At 55.4% G+C, this 15655-nt stretch overlaps 6 protein-coding genes across 6 annotated transcripts; 3 read left to right on the top strand and 3 right to left on the bottom strand.

Moving 5' to 3' along the window:
* Positions 1–99: 99 nt before the first annotated feature.
* BDY24DRAFT_384269 (allantoinase) lies at positions 100–2591 on the bottom strand. Its single transcript, XM_076639795.1, has 11 exons — positions 2360–2591; positions 2265–2290; positions 2112–2185; positions 1714–1962; positions 1337–1626; positions 1218–1257; positions 1086–1135; positions 695–966; positions 588–622; positions 434–498; positions 100–363 (listed from the first exon to the last, which is right to left on the bottom strand). Exons 1-11 carry the CDS (start codon positions 2548–2550, stop codon positions 282–284), a joined length of 1374 nt encoding a protein of 457 aa, XP_076497869.1. The 5' UTR covers positions 2551–2591; the 3' UTR covers positions 100–281.
* Positions 2592–2827: 236 nt separating this feature from the next.
* On the top strand, positions 2828–6760 carry MUS81 (Mus81p; the record flags this gene model as incomplete). Its single annotated transcript, XM_076644499.1, has 11 exons — positions 2828–2989; positions 3072–3164; positions 3250–3397; positions 3485–3546; positions 3613–4006; positions 4120–4137; positions 4225–4284; positions 4361–4650; positions 4742–5877; positions 6001–6207; positions 6299–6760. The coding sequence occupies exons 2-11, from the start codon at positions 3113–3115 to the stop codon at positions 6758–6760; spliced, it is 2829 nt and encodes a 942-aa protein (XP_076497870.1). The 5' UTR covers positions 2828–2989; positions 3072–3112.
* A 321-nt stretch (positions 6761–7081) lies between these two features.
* EMA19 (Ema19p) lies at positions 7082–8100 on the bottom strand (the record flags this gene model as incomplete). The annotated part of the gene is made up of 6 exons (XM_076643240.1): positions 7082–7156; positions 7249–7545; positions 7654–7747; positions 7835–7854; positions 7937–7945; positions 8041–8100. The coding sequence occupies 6 exons, from the start codon at positions 8098–8100 to the stop codon at positions 7082–7084; spliced, it is 555 nt and encodes a 184-aa protein (XP_076497871.1).
* A 127-nt stretch (positions 8101–8227) lies between these two features.
* Positions 8228–10334, top strand: BDY24DRAFT_413925 (SPT20 family protein; the record flags this gene model as incomplete). The annotated part of the gene is made up of 5 exons (XM_076643241.1): positions 8228–8350; positions 8443–8475; positions 8590–8901; positions 8987–9234; positions 9314–10334. The coding sequence occupies 5 exons, from the start codon at positions 8228–8230 to the stop codon at positions 10332–10334; spliced, it is 1737 nt and encodes a 578-aa protein (XP_076497872.1).
* A 528-nt stretch (positions 10335–10862) lies between these two features.
* Positions 10863–12882, top strand: RRT2 (diphthamide synthase; the record flags this gene model as incomplete). Its single annotated transcript, XM_076637686.1, has 9 exons — positions 10863–10984; positions 11050–11290; positions 11382–11429; positions 11527–11617; positions 11717–11802; positions 11889–12058; positions 12132–12204; positions 12297–12362; positions 12477–12882. The coding sequence occupies exons 1-9, from the start codon at positions 10978–10980 to the stop codon at positions 12880–12882; spliced, it is 1188 nt and encodes a 395-aa protein (XP_076497873.1). The 5' UTR covers positions 10863–10977.
* Positions 12883–12906: 24 nt separating this feature from the next.
* On the bottom strand, positions 12907–15639 carry BDY24DRAFT_349770 (dynactin p62 family-domain-containing protein; the record flags this gene model as incomplete). Its single annotated transcript, XM_076637687.1, has 6 exons — positions 12907–13286; positions 13428–13847; positions 13991–14291; positions 14440–14902; positions 15000–15229; positions 15383–15639. The coding sequence occupies 6 exons, from the start codon at positions 15637–15639 to the stop codon at positions 13062–13064; spliced, it is 1896 nt and encodes a 631-aa protein (XP_076497874.1). The 3' UTR covers positions 12907–13061.
* Positions 15640–15655: the final 16 nt, after the last annotated feature.

A 15655-nucleotide genomic window follows, 5' to 3' on the forward strand; every position in this document is an offset into this window, starting at 1 on the left:
TACGGACCTCGAACGCCTCTTTGCACTCAGCCCAGCTCGCCGTTCCTCCTCTTCTCTCTTTGCGCGTACCATCTCTTCTGTTGGGGTTCTGAGAGTTGTTTCACTTTCAAGTTGGATCGTAGTTGGTAGTTTTGTTGATCTACTTAGACTGGACTAAGACTCGAAGTTGACGAACTTCCTTGACGCGTCGAAAACCTCGCCTTCTCCGTCGCTTCGCTCTCTTACCTTTCTCTCGCTCGTTCTCTGCACCTCATCTCATTCCAAACCAAACGGTCAACTCCCTAAAGCATCCTTCCCTTCGGCTCCCCTCCCAGCACTCCCTCCTCAACGCTGTAGATCCGTTCGCCTCGAAGGTAGGTCGCACTGTTCGACCGAAAAGAAAGCTCGTCAGTCTAGAAAGACAAAGGCGAAGGAAGGAGATAGTGAGACGTACGTGATTCGACCTTGGAGAGTGATCCCCTCGAAGGGAGTGAGCTTGTTCTTGAAGCTCAGCGAGTCCTGGGGACGGAACGAACGAAGAAGCAAGACGAAGGTGAGAACGAGAACGGAACGAAGGGGAAGGAGAGGGAGAGAGACAGGAGACTCACCTTAGTCACCGTGAACGAAGCTGTAGGATCGAAGACTGAAACCAGAGCGTTCTCAAATCAGCCTCACATCAACGACCTCAAGAAACACACTTCCGAAGCAGACTCACCAGCGAAATCCGCCTCCCCTCCAACCCTCAACCCCCCCTTCACCTCCTCCACCTTTGCCATCTTCCCCGTCCTCCCACTCGTCCACTTGACCACCTCCTCCATCCCGAACCCTCTCTTCTCTGCTTCCGTCCAGAGCAGGGAGCACCCGAGTCCGAGGGAGGAGATCCCTCCCCAGGCGGTGGAGTAGTCGCCGGTGTCGAGGTTTTTGAGTTGGGAGACGCAGGGGGAGTGGTCGGAGACGATGTAGTCGATGGTATTGTCGAAAAGGGCCCTGTGGGTGGAGGAAGAGATGGGATAGGGGCTTCAGCGAGGGAGAGGAGAGAGGAGGACGAGAGGGGAGGGGAGGGAGCTGGGAGGAGACGCGACGGAAAGAGGGAGAGGAGGACGTACGACCAGAGAAGTTCTCGGTTCGCTGAGGATCGGATAGGAGGGCAGCATTTCTGGAGAGAGGGATAGAGACGGTTTGGTCAGAAGGAGGGTTGAGAGAGAGGAAGAGGGAGAGGGAAAGAGAAAGGAACGAACGAATTCAGTGTGTCGATGAGGAATCGCTTCCGCTTCGATGCTGCACCCCAAACCGCAAACCACGCGTCAGTCTCGACTTCTGTACACCTCCAGACCCAAAGCCGATAAGGTAAGCTCACCAGAGGTAGTGGTAACACGTCTCAACCGTCAGTCTCGCCCCTGCCTTCTTCGCCTCTCGAATCGCAGGGAGCGCTTCCGCCGACGAGAGATGAACGATGTGGCAAGGGACCGAGGGGAACTCCTTCATCAGACGAATGACCATGGCGATGGCGGAGGTTTCGAAGGTGTCTGGGCGAGAGGCGAGGAAGGTGGAGTAGAAGGTCGGGTCTGAGGAGTCGGCGGTAGGAGGAGAGGACGAGGAGGAGGGAGGGTCGAGTTCGGCGTGGAAGAGAAGGGGGATTTCGGTTCCCTGGATTGAAAGGAAGATGAAGGTGGGATGAGATCAGTTTTCTTGATACACCTTCGCTTGGAGAAGTAAGACAAGCGAGGAACGAACCTCAAGTTCAGCCAAAGCCTTCCTCAAATCGTCCTCGTCCACGCAGGGAAACTCTTCAACACCAGATTCGATGAGGAAGCACTTGAACCCTTTGACTCCAGCTTCTATGAGAGGTTTGATGTCTCCTGCGTTCCCAGGGATCACTCCTCCCCAGAACCCTACGTCGACCGAGAGCTGACCGACAGCGGCGGCTCGTTTGGCTTCCAGGCCTGAGACGGTGGTGACGGGAGGGATCGAGTTGAGAGGCATCTGTCGAGAGTGAAAACAAGAGAAGAATGATCAGCTTTGGGGTTCAGGGGAAGGTTGTATATCGAGCGACGAGGGAGCTCAGAAAGAGAAGAGGAGTAAATCGGTTTCGAGCTCGAGGCTGGAGGGAGAGCGAGCTCAAGCAAACTCACGTCTATGAGAGTTGTGACTCCTCCTGAAGCAGCCGCTCTTGTTCCAGTAGCAAAACCTTCCCATTCCGTACGTCCTGAGAACAAACGAGAACAACCTCAGCTCTCGCTCGACTTCTACGTCAACTTGAACGAGACTCGGCCGGGAAAGCTCACCAGGTTCGTTCAGATGGACGTGGCAGCTGTCAAAAGGAAGAACAGAGGGTCAACACCACGAGGAAGGAATACGACACGAGGGATTGTATGCTCACTCTACGAGTCCAGGAATGAGAAAAGCTGAACCGAGGTCCAAAACGTGAGGGAGATTGTCCTTTGAGCTCGAGCTCACTCCTTCTCGAACGGCGGTGATCTTACCCGTTTCGGTGTCGAATTCGATGGTGGCAGGACCGGCTGGACGAGAAGGGAGGAAGACGTTGAGGGAGGTGACTGCTGAGATGGCCATGTTCTGAGCAAGGGGAAACGAGGGAAGGGAGGGAAGAGAGATGCAGTTGGGAGAGAAGCGTTGAGCTCAATCGCTTCGAAGTCCAATCTCTTTCGGTCTTATCCTCTCCCTTTCCTTTCGTTTTTAGGGAGTTTTTTTTGTGTCGCTCTGTAGAGAGAACAAACCTATCGCATTCCACCTCTTCCTGAAAACGACATAAAAACATGAAAGAAGGGAGTGCGTTTCTCTCGTCGCGTCGGACTCGTGAGCTCGACACGAACTCCTTCCTCCTCCCTTCCACTACGACGACGACGACAAGCCACCTCCTTCTCCTTCTCTCTCTCTCTCTTCTCAGAGTTACCCACCATTCAGTCCCTTCTCTCCCGCATAGCGCGACCCCCATCGACTCTTCCATCTCGTATCTTCCATACAGGAGCTACCTTTCGAGCCACCCTTCAACGTTCGTTCCCTCCCTCCTCCTTTCCAACTACAAGCTCACCCAGCGAGGCTGATGTTTCCTTCCATGTTTTTGGGTTCGTCAGATCTCCCACTTCCCCCTATTCTCTTCCTCGACTTGTTTTCAATGCCACCCAAACCTCCATGCAAGAATCCTCAGTTCCTCAAATGGCTCGAAGGTGAGCTCACCTTTCCTTCCCTCCTCCTCTTCGTTCGGAGATCTCCTCGTTGCCTCTGAGACTGACTTCCTTCTCTCTCTAACAGAGATCCGAGACGAGGCCGAAGCCAAAGGATCCATGTCCGCTTCGAGCTATAGGAAAGCGTGTGCGAACCTAAGAGTCTTCCCTCGCACCGAAGCCAACCCTGCGTCCCTCGCGGAGTGCTCTGGAATCGGAGCTGGGATCATTCGACAGTGAGCAGGTCTACTTCTTTGATCGATCTCCAGGTTTGATGAAGATGCTGATCTTTATCTTGCTTGGTTTGCGTTCGACTTCTCAAGGCTCACAGCTAAGCTGAAAGAGTTCAACGAGCAACATGGAATCGAACCTACTCCTCTCTCTCGTGAGCTCTCTTTCTTTCTCTCTTCCCCTTTCGTCTCCGAGCTCATTCCCTTCAAAAAAAAAACAGCCGAATCCCTCGCCATGTCCGGCAAACGTCGTCGTGACCCCGGTCTCAACCCCTCGCCGAACAAGAAGTCCAAAGCCCCCACCCGAGTCGTCGATTCCGACGAGGACGACGAGCGAGACGTCGTTCCTCCTCGTGCTCTCGAGAAGCAGCAGAAGAAGAGCGGAACAGCAGCAGGTGCTTCCAAACCCAAAGCTGGAGGAGGCGGTGGGAAGAAGATGTACGTCCCCACGAAGGGGTCAGGAGCGTATGCGATCTTGCTGGGGATGAGAGCGGAGGGAGGGCAAGGGCAGCAGATGTCGAAGGAGCAGATCATCTCGGCGGCGGAGGACGGAGGGTGGTGCGAGACGGCGTTTGCGAAGAGTAATGTGAAGGATTTTTATACGGCTTGGAATGGGTGAGTTCCTTCTTGTGGGGGGTTGGAGGGAAGAGAGGGAGAGGCAGAGGAGGGAGACGAGAGAGCGCTGACCCACCCCTCGCTTCGTTCGTTTTTGGGGTTTGGATTTACAGGATGAAGACTCTCGTCTCGTGAGTTTGCTCCTTAGGAGTCGATGCTGTATATCTTCTCTCTCAAGTGCTGACTGACGGCCCTTCGTTCGCTCGTTCGTTCTTCAGCAACGACCTCGTCGCAACGCAAGGTCGACCTGCGAGGTTCCGGCTCCAGGAGAAAGGAATGTCAGTCCTTTCTCTTTTCCTCCTTTCACAACCTCGACCAGACTCTTAATTACGACTCTGCTTCTCCTCTTATCAGCGACCTCGCCGAAGCTCTCTACCAGGAGCTCCCCGTCGACCCTTGGGAGCAGGATCGTCGAGACAAAGTCGCGTCGGTCAACGCTCGTGCTTCTGGCTCCGGTTCCTCTCAACCTTCCGGATCTCAGCCTAGGCTCTCAGCGAGTGCGATGCTCTCGGCTGCACTGGGGAGGGAGGAGCAGAGTGCTGGACGAAGGGTTGGACTAGATGGAGTAGGGAGGGTTGGAGGGAGCAGTCGTCCTGCTGCTCCTGTTGCTCGAGAACCTGAGAAGTTTGGTTACTTCTTCGTCAGTGAGTTCCCTTTCCTCTTGATATCTGCTTCGAACGCTCGTTCTCTCGATCCTGATTCGGTCTTCTTCCCTCCCTCCCTCCCTCCCTCCAGACCGAGCAGGAGAGCAGCTCAAGGTTCGCGACGAAGCGAGGATGAAGATGGGACACGGGAACAACGAAGTCGACACCTTCGTCAAGATCGAGTTCCGAACCTCCCAAGCAGGTATGCCCTTCGTCAGGTCCAACGTCGAAGGAATCGAGGCCGCTCCCGAGGGACGAAGCGACGCTGGACCTACTTCGTTCGGTTGGGTCACGTACGAGGACGTTTCTCCCTTCTCTCCTGGTTTCCCCAACGCTCCTCCTCCTCCTCCTCAGCCTTCTCAACCTCGAGCAGCTTCAGCACCAGGACTCGGAAGTCCATTCCAGGTCGCCGGACCTTCGAGGTCGCAGCCTCCAGCTTCGTCGTCTCCAGCTCAAGCAATGGGAGGAGGAGGAGGAGGGAGAGCCGTCAACGTCGCTCTCGAGTCGAGACTCGTTCCCAAGGGAATGGCGAGGACCCTCTCAGCTCCCAGTTCGATGACAGGACCAGGGATGTCCAACCTTCTCGCTACGATCGTCAACAGTCGATCTTCTCAATCCGCCGCTCCTCGAGGAGCAGGATACGCCGCCTACTCGACCTCCTCCAACGCCAACGCCAACGCCGTCGCTGGTCCCTCGAATCCCAAACCTTCCACTTCCACTTCCGCTTCTGCCTCCACCTCCACCACCACCGCTTCAGGCAAAGCTCGTCCCTCCGCTCTCGTCAAGAACCCCTCCCGTCGTCTCTCCGCCCTGAAAACCAACTCCTCCGTCTTCGCCCTTGACGAGAACTCGCACTACGCCCATCAAGAAGAGCAAGACGACGACGACGATCTCCTTCCCGCCGTCGGCGCCGCTCCTGGCTCGCATCAAGACTTCGACCCCATCACCTGGCCAGCAGGATCCTACTCGATCACCATGGTCCTCGACAACCGAGAGATCAAGTCCAAGAACAACCGATCCGGGTTCATCGACCTTCTCCGAAAGGACGGGATGGAGGTCGAGCAGAGAGCGCTGCCGTTGGGGGATGTGCTGTGGGTGGCGAAGAGGGTGGATGGAGGGGGGATTGATACGGAGGAGGACGAGTGCGTGCTGAATTGGGTGATTGAGAGGAAGAGGTTGGATGATTTGGTGGGGAGCATTACGGATGGGAGGTTTCATGAACAGAAGGTCAGTTTTTGGGCTCGGTTGGGTTGACGCTCGACGCGTGTCTCGTGTTCTTTCGTCGTCGATTCGAAGACGCGTCGCTGACCCCCTTCCTTCCGCTGTTTCCTGTTCGATCCGACGATGTAGTACCGAATGAACAACTCGGGAATCGAACAAGTCATCTACCTCATTGAGGACTACCAGGTTGAACAGGAAGTCTGGGCTGCTTCCGTCGCCACCGCCGTTTCGTCGACCCAAGTTATCGACGGCTTCTTCGTCAAACGAACCAACTCGCTCGAGGATTCGGTGTCCTACCTCAAAGGGATGCACGATACGATCGTTGCTGCTTTGGAAGTCAGTGCTTCGTCCTCCCTTCTCTCTTCTCGTTCTCTCCGAAGCGGAACGCTGACCCTCTGCCTCTCCTTCTCCTCGTCTCCTCTCCCAGTACGAAACCCTCACCCTCATCCCCAACACCCACATCTCCCGAACCTCCTACCTCGCACTCCAACGACACCTCCGTCTCACCCAACCCTCCACCCCTCACAACACCTCCTACAAAGCCTTTTGCGACCTCAACTCCAAATCCGGATCCGTCACCATCGGGGAAGTGTGGGCTCAAATGCTGCTGACCGTCTCTGGTCTCTCCCCGGAGAAGGTCTCCGCCATCCTCGAAGTCTACCCTACGCCGAGGAGCTTGTGGAAGGCCTTCAAAGCGGCGGACGAGGAGGAGGAGAGAGCGGTAGAGAAGGCTGGGGGGGAGGAGGGGATGGAGAAGAAGTGGAAGAGAGGGGAGAAGGGGAGGACGTTGTTGGAGAGGACGGTGAAGGCCGAGGCCGGGTCGAGGAGAGCGATTGGGAAGGCGTTGAGCGTGAAGGTTTATGAGCTGTTTAGGAAGGAGGAGTACTAGTTTCGTTTCGTTTGTTCGTTCTTCGCCTTCTTTGTTTCGACGCGTTTCGGGCTTGGGTTTCGGTTTCGGTTTTCTCCTTCGACTTTACTATCTACGACGTACGCACTTTGCTTCATCTTTTCTCCACTTCGGTTAACGGCAATCTCAATTATAACCATCTTCGCCTTTCCCTCCTTTTTCTCGTCGTCGAGGCTCGTCGGATTCCCGTCGCCTCGCTCTCCGCGTCTCTCTCCCATCCCGCGAGCAGTCTCCCGCTCAAGCTACATCTCCATCTACTCGATGTAACAACCTAGCTCTCCCTTCAGATCCAAGTTCCAGCCTCTAGTTCGCCTTGAGCTTGGGAGTCGACGAGAGGACTCGACTGATTCGCGTCGCGACCTCGACGCACATGAAAAGCTGTTCCGAAGTGAATGGAAAGAAAAAGGTTCAGAAGAGTCAGTGGGAGCTCCGTTCTTTCTCTACTGAAGAACCAGCACTACAAGACTCACAGGCAAGAACAAGAACGGCAGATAACTCGCCAACAACATGCCCCTCTGCTCGACCGTCAACGACTCCTTCCCTCCTCCCTCTCCTGGAGCAGCCAAAACCATAGCCAGGACAGGGAGGAGCGTAGTAGCTGTACTCGCTCCGTAGATGACGAGGAGGGGCCAAACTCGACGACTGTTGTGGTAGAGACCGTACGCGCCGATGAAGAAGGTTGGGAGTTGGAAGAGCGCTTCGAGGTAGAGGAGGGATTTGAACCAGAGGAATACGGAGGGTTTGGCGTCTGTGAGACCGAGGACTCCCTAGAGAAGGGGAAGTGAAACGAGAAGAGGGAAGAGGAAGTCAGAGGAGGAGTTCGACGGCGCGGAGGGAGAGGAGGAGATGGTTCGATAAAGACGAGATGGACTGACCTGCATGGTTGGATCGTTTGTGAGGGATATGTAGAAACTCATGAGGTCCTTGAGGATTTGAGGAGTCACGTCAGCTGGGTAGAAGGCTTGAAGACTGAGAGAAGAAGAAGAAAGAACGGGAGGAAAGGGAGGGAGTGAGCTCGAGGAGGAAGACAGCAAGAAGAAGAGGAGGGAGGCTCACTCGACGCATAGAGTCGCAGGCTTTTGAGCAGGAAGCAGAACGGAGAGGTGAGTGTCTACTTGGAAACGTCAGCAGCTCGAGAAGTTGTCCAGAGGGACGAACGATATGAATCTGCGGAAAAAAGGAAAGGAAGGAAGCTCGAAGTCAGCTCACTCTCCTTCTTCTTCTCACCATCTCAGGCCTTTCCTCAGAAGCCCAAGACTCACGACGAAAAACGCGAAGTAAAAGAGATCGAGAGGTCTCGATGTGAGAGGAGTTCTAGCCATTTTTGTCTAGTTTTGATGATGGAAGTCAACGATGAAACGAAGGGCCCGTCGAGCCTCTCTTGTTTCGAGCTTCGAGCTACCTCCTCCCAAACGGCTTCCATCCCTTCCCTCGACTTTATCGTCCGGAATGTCTACAGCTTCGGTTTACAACCTCCACAAGGAGAGCAGAGGAATCCTCAAGAAGTACAGGAAACTCCCTGCCTCGATCTCTATAGAACTGTACCCTAAACACTTCAGGTTCAAGGACCAGGTCAGCTCTCCTCCCTCCCCTTCCTTCCAGAGCTCAAGAATCCATCCATCCAGCGCCTTTGCTGACTTTTTTCGTCTCTCTTTTGGCATCAGAACATGGTCTTCCCTTACGAGAGTCCTATGAAGGTACAACTATTCTCTCAGCTCGATACCTGCTCTCGTTCTCTACCCTCTTTGATTTCAGTTCGAGCTGACCTCTTCCGACCCTCTCCTTCCCTCCGTCGTTCGTCCCGTTCAAAGGCCTTCCTGGAAGCCGTCCGATCTCAACGAATCCCTTCCGACCTCATTCCAGCTCTCTCGGCCGCCAAGATCCCTTACTACGAAGGCTGCCTTATCGTGGAGCTCATCGACCATCGGACTCGCCCTCCTCCATCGGAAGCGTCGACCTCGACTCTCGACGCACCTGCTCCTCGACTCTCGGCTCCTCCAGCTAGGATCGTGCTCCACCCTTCACCTGGAAGTCTATGGGAGGATATCTGCGAGATGAACCAGGAGGTCAGCGGTGGGAAGTGGGACGATTACGATGCTCTACAGCTCGAGTCGAGAGTCCTCGTGAGTTTCCCGCCTTCCTTCGAGCCCTTCTTCGAGCCGTCAAAGTCCCTCTCACTGACAGATCTCCTTCTTCCCTCTTCTTCAGGCCGCGACTGCTCCTCCTCTCTACCTCGGAACCTCCTTCTACGCTACCCGAGTCGCCAATGTCGCCGTTGCTCTCACTTCGCCTTCACCCATCGTCCCGGCGAGCTGTTCCCTCAACGCTTCAGCAGCCGTCCCCAGACCAACGAAGAGGAACATTCGGACGACAGAGGAGACTGAGGATGCTACTTGGAAGGATCGTCTCATGCATACGGGAGAGATGCCCAAGGATCCAAGAGGATTTCAACCTTCGTGCGTTCCTTCGACTCGCGGAGGTCGCGCCGTCGCACTCGTTGCTCGAGCTGACCGACTTTCTTCTTCTTCCTCTCAGGTTCTCTCGCCTCGAAACCGTCCTCGCCTTCAGAGCCAAGGTCGAAGAGGCTACTCGTAGATCCGCCGCTGCGGTTCCGTACTCTGGCTCAGGTCTCTACCAACCTCCGTCGACCTTCACGAACGCGTTCGACAATCCCTCCTCCTCCAACCCTTCTCCCTCCAACGGTCACAACGGTCCTCAACCCATCCATCAGAACAACAACGGAATGCCTCGTCCACCATCATCACAACAGCAGCCCTACAACCTCCAGCAACAGCAGCAGCAACTCCTCCAGTCGACGAACGGAGGTTCAGCTTCGACGTCCGTCGCAGGAACTCCAGGACCTTCGGACGAGAAGAAGAAGTCCACCAAGAAGAAGAAGTCGACCAAGAAGGAGGAGCAGGAGGACGGAGCACCTTCCACCGAACCAGTCGTCCCTCCCGTCAAGGTCCCAGGAAAAGGTCATCCGAAGACGTCGATGAAGAACAAACCTACCCACCCTCCCCCTCCTCCTCCTCCTTCGACCACCGAGAACGGTCAAGACTCCGACTCCTCCATCATGTCCACCTCCAACAACAAGAAGAAGAAGTCTCACAAAGCCAAAGGAGCTCAGGCTGCTCCTCCTCCTCCTCCCGCTCCCATCCAACCCAAACTCGAAGACTCCTCCTCCTCCGCCCCAGCCAAAAAGAAACAACGTCTCAACCAACCTCTGTCCATTCCCATCCCTCCTCCTCCCTCCGCTTCCACCTTCGCCGCCGCAGGGAACGGAAACTACCAACAACAACCACCAACCCAACATCCTCACCATCAGCAGCAGCAGCAGGTCAACTTCGGAGGGATGCCGAACATGAACAACATGACTCAAGCTCAGATCAACGAGATGGGAGAAAAGAGGAGGAAGCTCCTCTTGATCCAGCAGCAGCAGCAGATGCAGAAGTCGAACGGAGGGAAGGGAGGAGGAGGGGACCTGCCGCCGGAGTTGATGGTTGGGCTGAATGGGAACGGGTTTGGGAATCAGCAGCAGTGGGGAGCGCAGTAGTAGGGGTAGGAGTAGGGTCAGGGAAGGAAGTCCGTGGTTTGCTGGCTCCTTTGTTTATTTCGTTTCGCGTCGAGGCTCGTTTCCCGTTCTCTCCTTTTGTACTCTCTCTCTCTCTCTCTCTCTCGTCACTTCGCTTCGGCATCTATTTCCGCTTGCCACGCTTCTTCTTGCATGCCTATAGGTTGTTTTCTTCGTAGGTTTGCGTGAACGGAGAGCCGAGGAGTGGAATTGTGAGAGGCGAAGACTCTGAAACTTCGACGCGTCGGCGTAGCTCTTCCTCCTTCCCCACCCCCTCGAAGACAGCAACGACTGCTCCTTCAACTTGGTGCTTTTCTTCAAGATTCTGAATGCCACGGCTTGGCCTCTCCCTCTCTTCAGGGCAGGATCTAAAACGACGCCCGTCATCCTCTCTCCCTCCCTCACCCTTCTCTCGGACGCTCTTTTTCACCTACAAGGACGCTCGATCCATTTTCCGGATACTAAACACATTGCTTCGGTTTCTCTGAACATATTCACTCTTGTTTTTTTATCCAGAGTGTTAAGGAGTTTTGAAACGAAGGCTGAAGATTGAATCGAAGAGCTCGACGTTGAGCTCGACTCTTCCTTCCCCCCGACGGTCTCCCCCTCTTCTGCTCCCCCAACCATGCAAGGTAAGATCCTCGCACCCTTTCTCCTCTTCCAACCAGGACGCTTACTTCCACTTTCCTTACTCCAGCCAAATCCTTCTGGTCAACGTCAACGGTCTACTCAGCAGACTCGGTCGAGTTCTCTCCTCACCATCCTTCCGTCCTCGCCGTCGGGACGTACCAGATCGAAACTCCTGCTCCTCTGCCTCCACCGCCACCCCCTAAAGTCGATACCGGAGAAGACAGCAGCGACGAGGAGGAGGTGTTCGTTACTCCTCCTGCGAAGAGGAAAGGGAGGTGCTTGATCTACGACGTTCAAGGAGAAGTGGTGTGAGCTCGAGCTCGACGGTTTCCTTCCTTCTTTGCTCTCCTTCGAACGCTTGCCGTCCTGACTTCCTCTTCTCGTGATCGTCTCTCTCAGAACGGAACAGCAGAGGATCGATGGACCAGCTATCCTCGATATGAAGTGGTGAGTCGAAGCTTCCTTTTCTTGAGTCCTGCCTTGCCTTTCTTGCGAGCTCAAACGATCCCCTTCGATTCTCGCCTCGTCTGCTCGTCTCGAACAGGAACCCTCGTCTCGACTCGAATCACGGATCAGTTCTAGGTCTGGCAGACGCAGAAGGTCGTCTGGTCACTTACAGATGGGACGAGAGCTTGGTTCGTTTTCCTGCGTCTCTCCTTCTCCGTGGAAGATTCAAAAACGCTCGAGCTCACAATCCTCCCTCCTCTCCTTGTTTTCGTCTTTGCCTCCCTCAGAACCAACTGCAACACCTCCAGACTCTTCAAGTCGCCTCTCCGACGACTCTCGTCCTCTCTCTCGACTGGTCGAATCGTATAACATCGTAACGTCCATTTCTTCACGGCACCTTCGGAAGACTCTTCAAACCCTGACGCTCCATCCACGTCCTCTCCTCGCTCGTCTCTCAAGATCGTCGACTCCTCCAACGGTCATCACTTCGCTCTCGTCTCTCGAACTCTCTCATCTCACTTACGACACTACGGGAGAGCTCACGGTCGCTCAGACCTGGGCAGCTCACGATTACGAGCCTTGGGTCGCCAGTTTCGATGGGTGGGACGGAGGGAACGTCGTTTACTCTGGTTCGTCCAGCTCCTCGTCTCTCAGCCCTCATGGAGACAGTGTCAACTCATCTGTTGCTTTGTGATGTTGCAGGTGGAGACGACTGCAAACTCAAAGCTTGGGACGTCCGAACCGAGAACGACCAACCTCTCTGGACCAACTCACGGTTCGTCCTCTTTCTCTCTCTCCTCTCTCAGGCCGAACTAAACGCTCTTTCGTTACTTTTCTCTCTCTCTATCTCTCTTCCTCCTCTCCTAGATTCGACGCAGGAGTAACCTGCATCCAAACCTCCCCTCACACCCCCAACCTCGTCGCCGTCGGATCGTACGTTAACTTTCTCTCTCTCTCTCCTTCGTTTCCCTCCTTCTCTCTCTCAATACCACCCTTCATCGAAAAACCCCTTCAACTCCACTGACCCCTTCGCTTCGCTTTTTACAGCTACAACGAAACCCTAACCCTGCTCGACCCGCGCTCCCCTCTCCGTCCGCTCGCCAGTCTCCCTCTCGGCGGAGGAGCCTGGAGAATCAAGTTCCACCCTTCGCCCGTTCGGAACCGAGATCTCGTTGTTGCGTGCATGCACGGAGGGTTCAAGGTGTTCAGGTTGGACGAGGAGATGTTCGTTGGAGGAGGAGCGTCGACGACGACGCGTCGAGAGGAGGGAGAAACGTGGGGAGAAGGATGGGAGTTGATCAAGAGGTTGGACGAGCATGAGAGTTTGGCGTACGGGGTGGATTGGAGTAGGATTCCTGAAGAGGAGGGAGAGGGAGAGGGAGGAGAGGGAGGAGGGACGGTGCTGGGGAGTTGTTCGTTTTACGATCATGAGGCGAAGCTTTGGAGGGGTTGAGGGTTTTGGGATTTTCATGGACATCATCCCCTCTCTTGAGAGTACCAGTATGCTGTATTTTCCGGGCAAAAAAAGATCTAGTGTGACTGGTATAGACCCCACCCCCGAGCAAAGTAAAAGACAACCCATCGAAACCTCCAAAAAAAAAGACAAACGCACGTCGAAACGCACCTCGGCCCTCACTCCTCACCAACACCAGCACCAGCACCAACACCAACGCTCCGCTCTTCCTCCTCCTCCTCCTCGACAAGAACCCTCCCGAGATGAACCATCGTCTCAAACGTGAACTCCTTCGTACCCCTCTCCTCCTCCTCCTCCTCCTTCCCTCCTCCCGCCCCCTTCTTCGTCTCCGCCGCCGCTGGAGGATCGTCCGATTTGTACGTGTACGAGACTCGGAGGGTGAACTGAAAAAATAAAACAACAACAACAACAACGACGACGACAACGAAACGAAACGAGAGAGAGAGAGAGAGAGAAGAGAGAGAGAGAAAGAAGTCAGTTCGAGGACGAACACGAACCACGTCGACGCGTCGTCAAAAACTCACCTCCAAATCCCCCCTCACCAACGCACCCCCTTCCTTCCCACTCCCCGTCCCGACCCTCAGCTCCATCCCCACCTCGGTCACGTTCCCCCTCCTCTCCAGCAGCACCACCCCCGCCGTCGCTTCCTTCTCCTTCTTCCTCCCTGTCCCACTCGCCTTCTCCGCAGCGGCCGTCCCTTCGAGCAAGGAATCGATATCGTCCTCGTCGTCGTCGTCGTCGTCGTTTCCGTACTCCCACGGGTCGGCAAAAGCGGAGACGGGGAAGGTTGTCAAGGGGAGGGTTATTTGGAACGGGGGTTTGGAGGAGGAAGAGGTTGGGTTGGGGTTGGAGGAGGAGAGACGGAGAGGGACGGGAGGGAGGATGGAGAGCGAGATGGTGATGGCGTCGAAGAGGGGGTTGGTGAACGCTAGGCGGTACGAGTACTGTTTTCGAACGGGGAAGAAGGAGGAGGAGGAGGAGGAAAGAGGTCAGTTCGGTCGGGTGGGTTCGACGCGTCGTCCTTGTCGTTTCGTTCGTTCCCTTTCTCCCTCCTCAACATCTACTGAGAAAAGCTGGATGCACTCACGCTCCCACCCCTCCTCAACCCTTCTCCCTCTTTCCCCCCCGTCGGCACAGGCAGCACACTCAACCTGCTACTCCCTCCTCCCGCTCTCCTCCCTCCTCCCATCCTCCCTCCTCCTCCCAACCTCGGATCCGAGGGAAGCCTCCTCGCGATCTCAATCGTAGGGAGGTACGACGCCGCGAGCAACTTGATCTTGTACCTCACGGACTGAGCCTTCTGTTCGGGTTTGATGAGGATGTGTCGGCACTCGGAGCATCGTTTCGTCTTCTTCGAGTGGAGGGGGGTTCGAGGGGGTTTGAGGTCGCTTTGGAGAAGGAAGGGAAGGGAACGGTCGGGGGAAGAAGAGGAAAGAAAAGGTCAGGTTTTGATGAAAGAGGAAGAACGAGCGACGAAAACGAAAAAGAGCAAGAAAACAAAACAAAAGGAGAGGAAGGAAAACGCGTGCGACTCACATCCCTCTCACGCTCTGACTCCATCCTCCTCCCCACCTCTGTTCCAACCCCGCCACTCCTTCCAACGAATCCACCTCTGCCAACCAGCCCAGCTTATCCTCCTCGCCCAATCCACCCGGTCCACTCACGCTGCCTTCCACCCTCGCTTCCCCTCTCGCTCGATACGGCGGAACCCTATCGCCGTCCTTCGCTACGTCCTTCCCTGGAGGACCAGTAGCTCTCCCCGACGAAGGCACTCTCGATCCAGATCCTCCCGAGTAGCGAGGTTTCGTTCTCAGCGAAGGGACGTCTCGGTGCAAAGCGGACGAGGCGGCGAGGATGCTGGAGGAAGGGTTCGGGTTCGGGTGCGAGGAGGAGGAGGAGGTTGAAGTGGAAGCTGAACGGAGGAAGGGTTCGAAATGATCTTTGAGACGTTCGAGTTCGAGAGAGTCGGGAGTTTGATCTTCCATTTTTTGGAGTTGGACTTTATAAAGGAAAAAAAAGAACGCGACGCGACCGACGAAAGGGTCAGCGGAGAGCGACGAAAGAAACGAAGAGAAGGAGGCGACAACGAGGCTCACGAGCTACTCCGGTTGGTTTATCGAACGTGATCCCTGCTTCCGCTGAGGACCATCTACAGAAGTTGCAGTAGAGGTAGAACGAAGGGTCCGAGGGGGTGCTCGGAGTCGGAGCAGGAGGAGGAGCAAGAGGAGGTTGAGCAGACGAGGAGGAGGAGGGAGGGAGAGGGTCCGTGGAGTTGACGACGAGAGCGTTGGTGCAGTGAGGGCAGAGGAAGCAGTTTCGAGCGCATCTGAAGGGAGAGAGAGAAAGAGTCAAAGATACGAGTCAGCTTTGAGTTCGAGTTCGAGTATACAGGGAGGGCGACGGACGGAAGCAAAACGAAGGAGAACGGAAGAGAGGTGAGCTCAACTCCTCCTCCCTCCCTTCCTTCCTTCCAACGTACCTGTTGAGTTCCGCTCTCACACTCGCATTCGGCACCTCGAACAGACAGTGCGGACAGTAGTAGCAAGAAATCTCGACTTGAACGCATCGATCGCATCGGATAGCGTCGCATTCCTCGCAGAAGTAGAGCTGGTGAAGATCGTGGAAGTGCGAGGAGGAGGAGGAAGGGAAGGAAGGATGGTAGATGATCGGATCCGAAGTCAGGCAAGGGCAGTGGTAGCGGACTGAAGGGACGTTGTAGGAGGAGGAGGGGGCCATGCGAGTTTGGGGTTCT

This window comes from Mrakia frigida, assembly GCF_051309035.1.
Source record: "Mrakia frigida strain ATCC 22029 unplaced genomic scaffold BDY24scaffold_10, whole genome shotgun sequence".
NCBI classification, from domain to species: domain Eukaryota; kingdom Fungi; phylum Basidiomycota; class Tremellomycetes; order Cystofilobasidiales; family Mrakiaceae; genus Mrakia; species Mrakia frigida.

Bases quoted from the DNA above. Each gene is read 5' to 3' on its own strand.
- BDY24DRAFT_384269 (XM_076639795.1), bottom strand. From the start codon at position 2,550: ATGGCCATCTCAGCAGTCACCTCCCTCAACGTCTTCCTCCCTTCTCGT. The intron at 2,291-2,359 runs GTGAGCATACAA...TCCTTTTGACAG, and splicing joins CTCATTCCTGGACTCGTAGA to CTGCCACGTCCATCTGAACG. The intron at 1,258-1,336 runs GTGAGCTTACCT...TTTGGGGTGCAG, and splicing joins ACGTGTTACCACTACCTCTG to CATCGAAGCGGAAGCGATTC.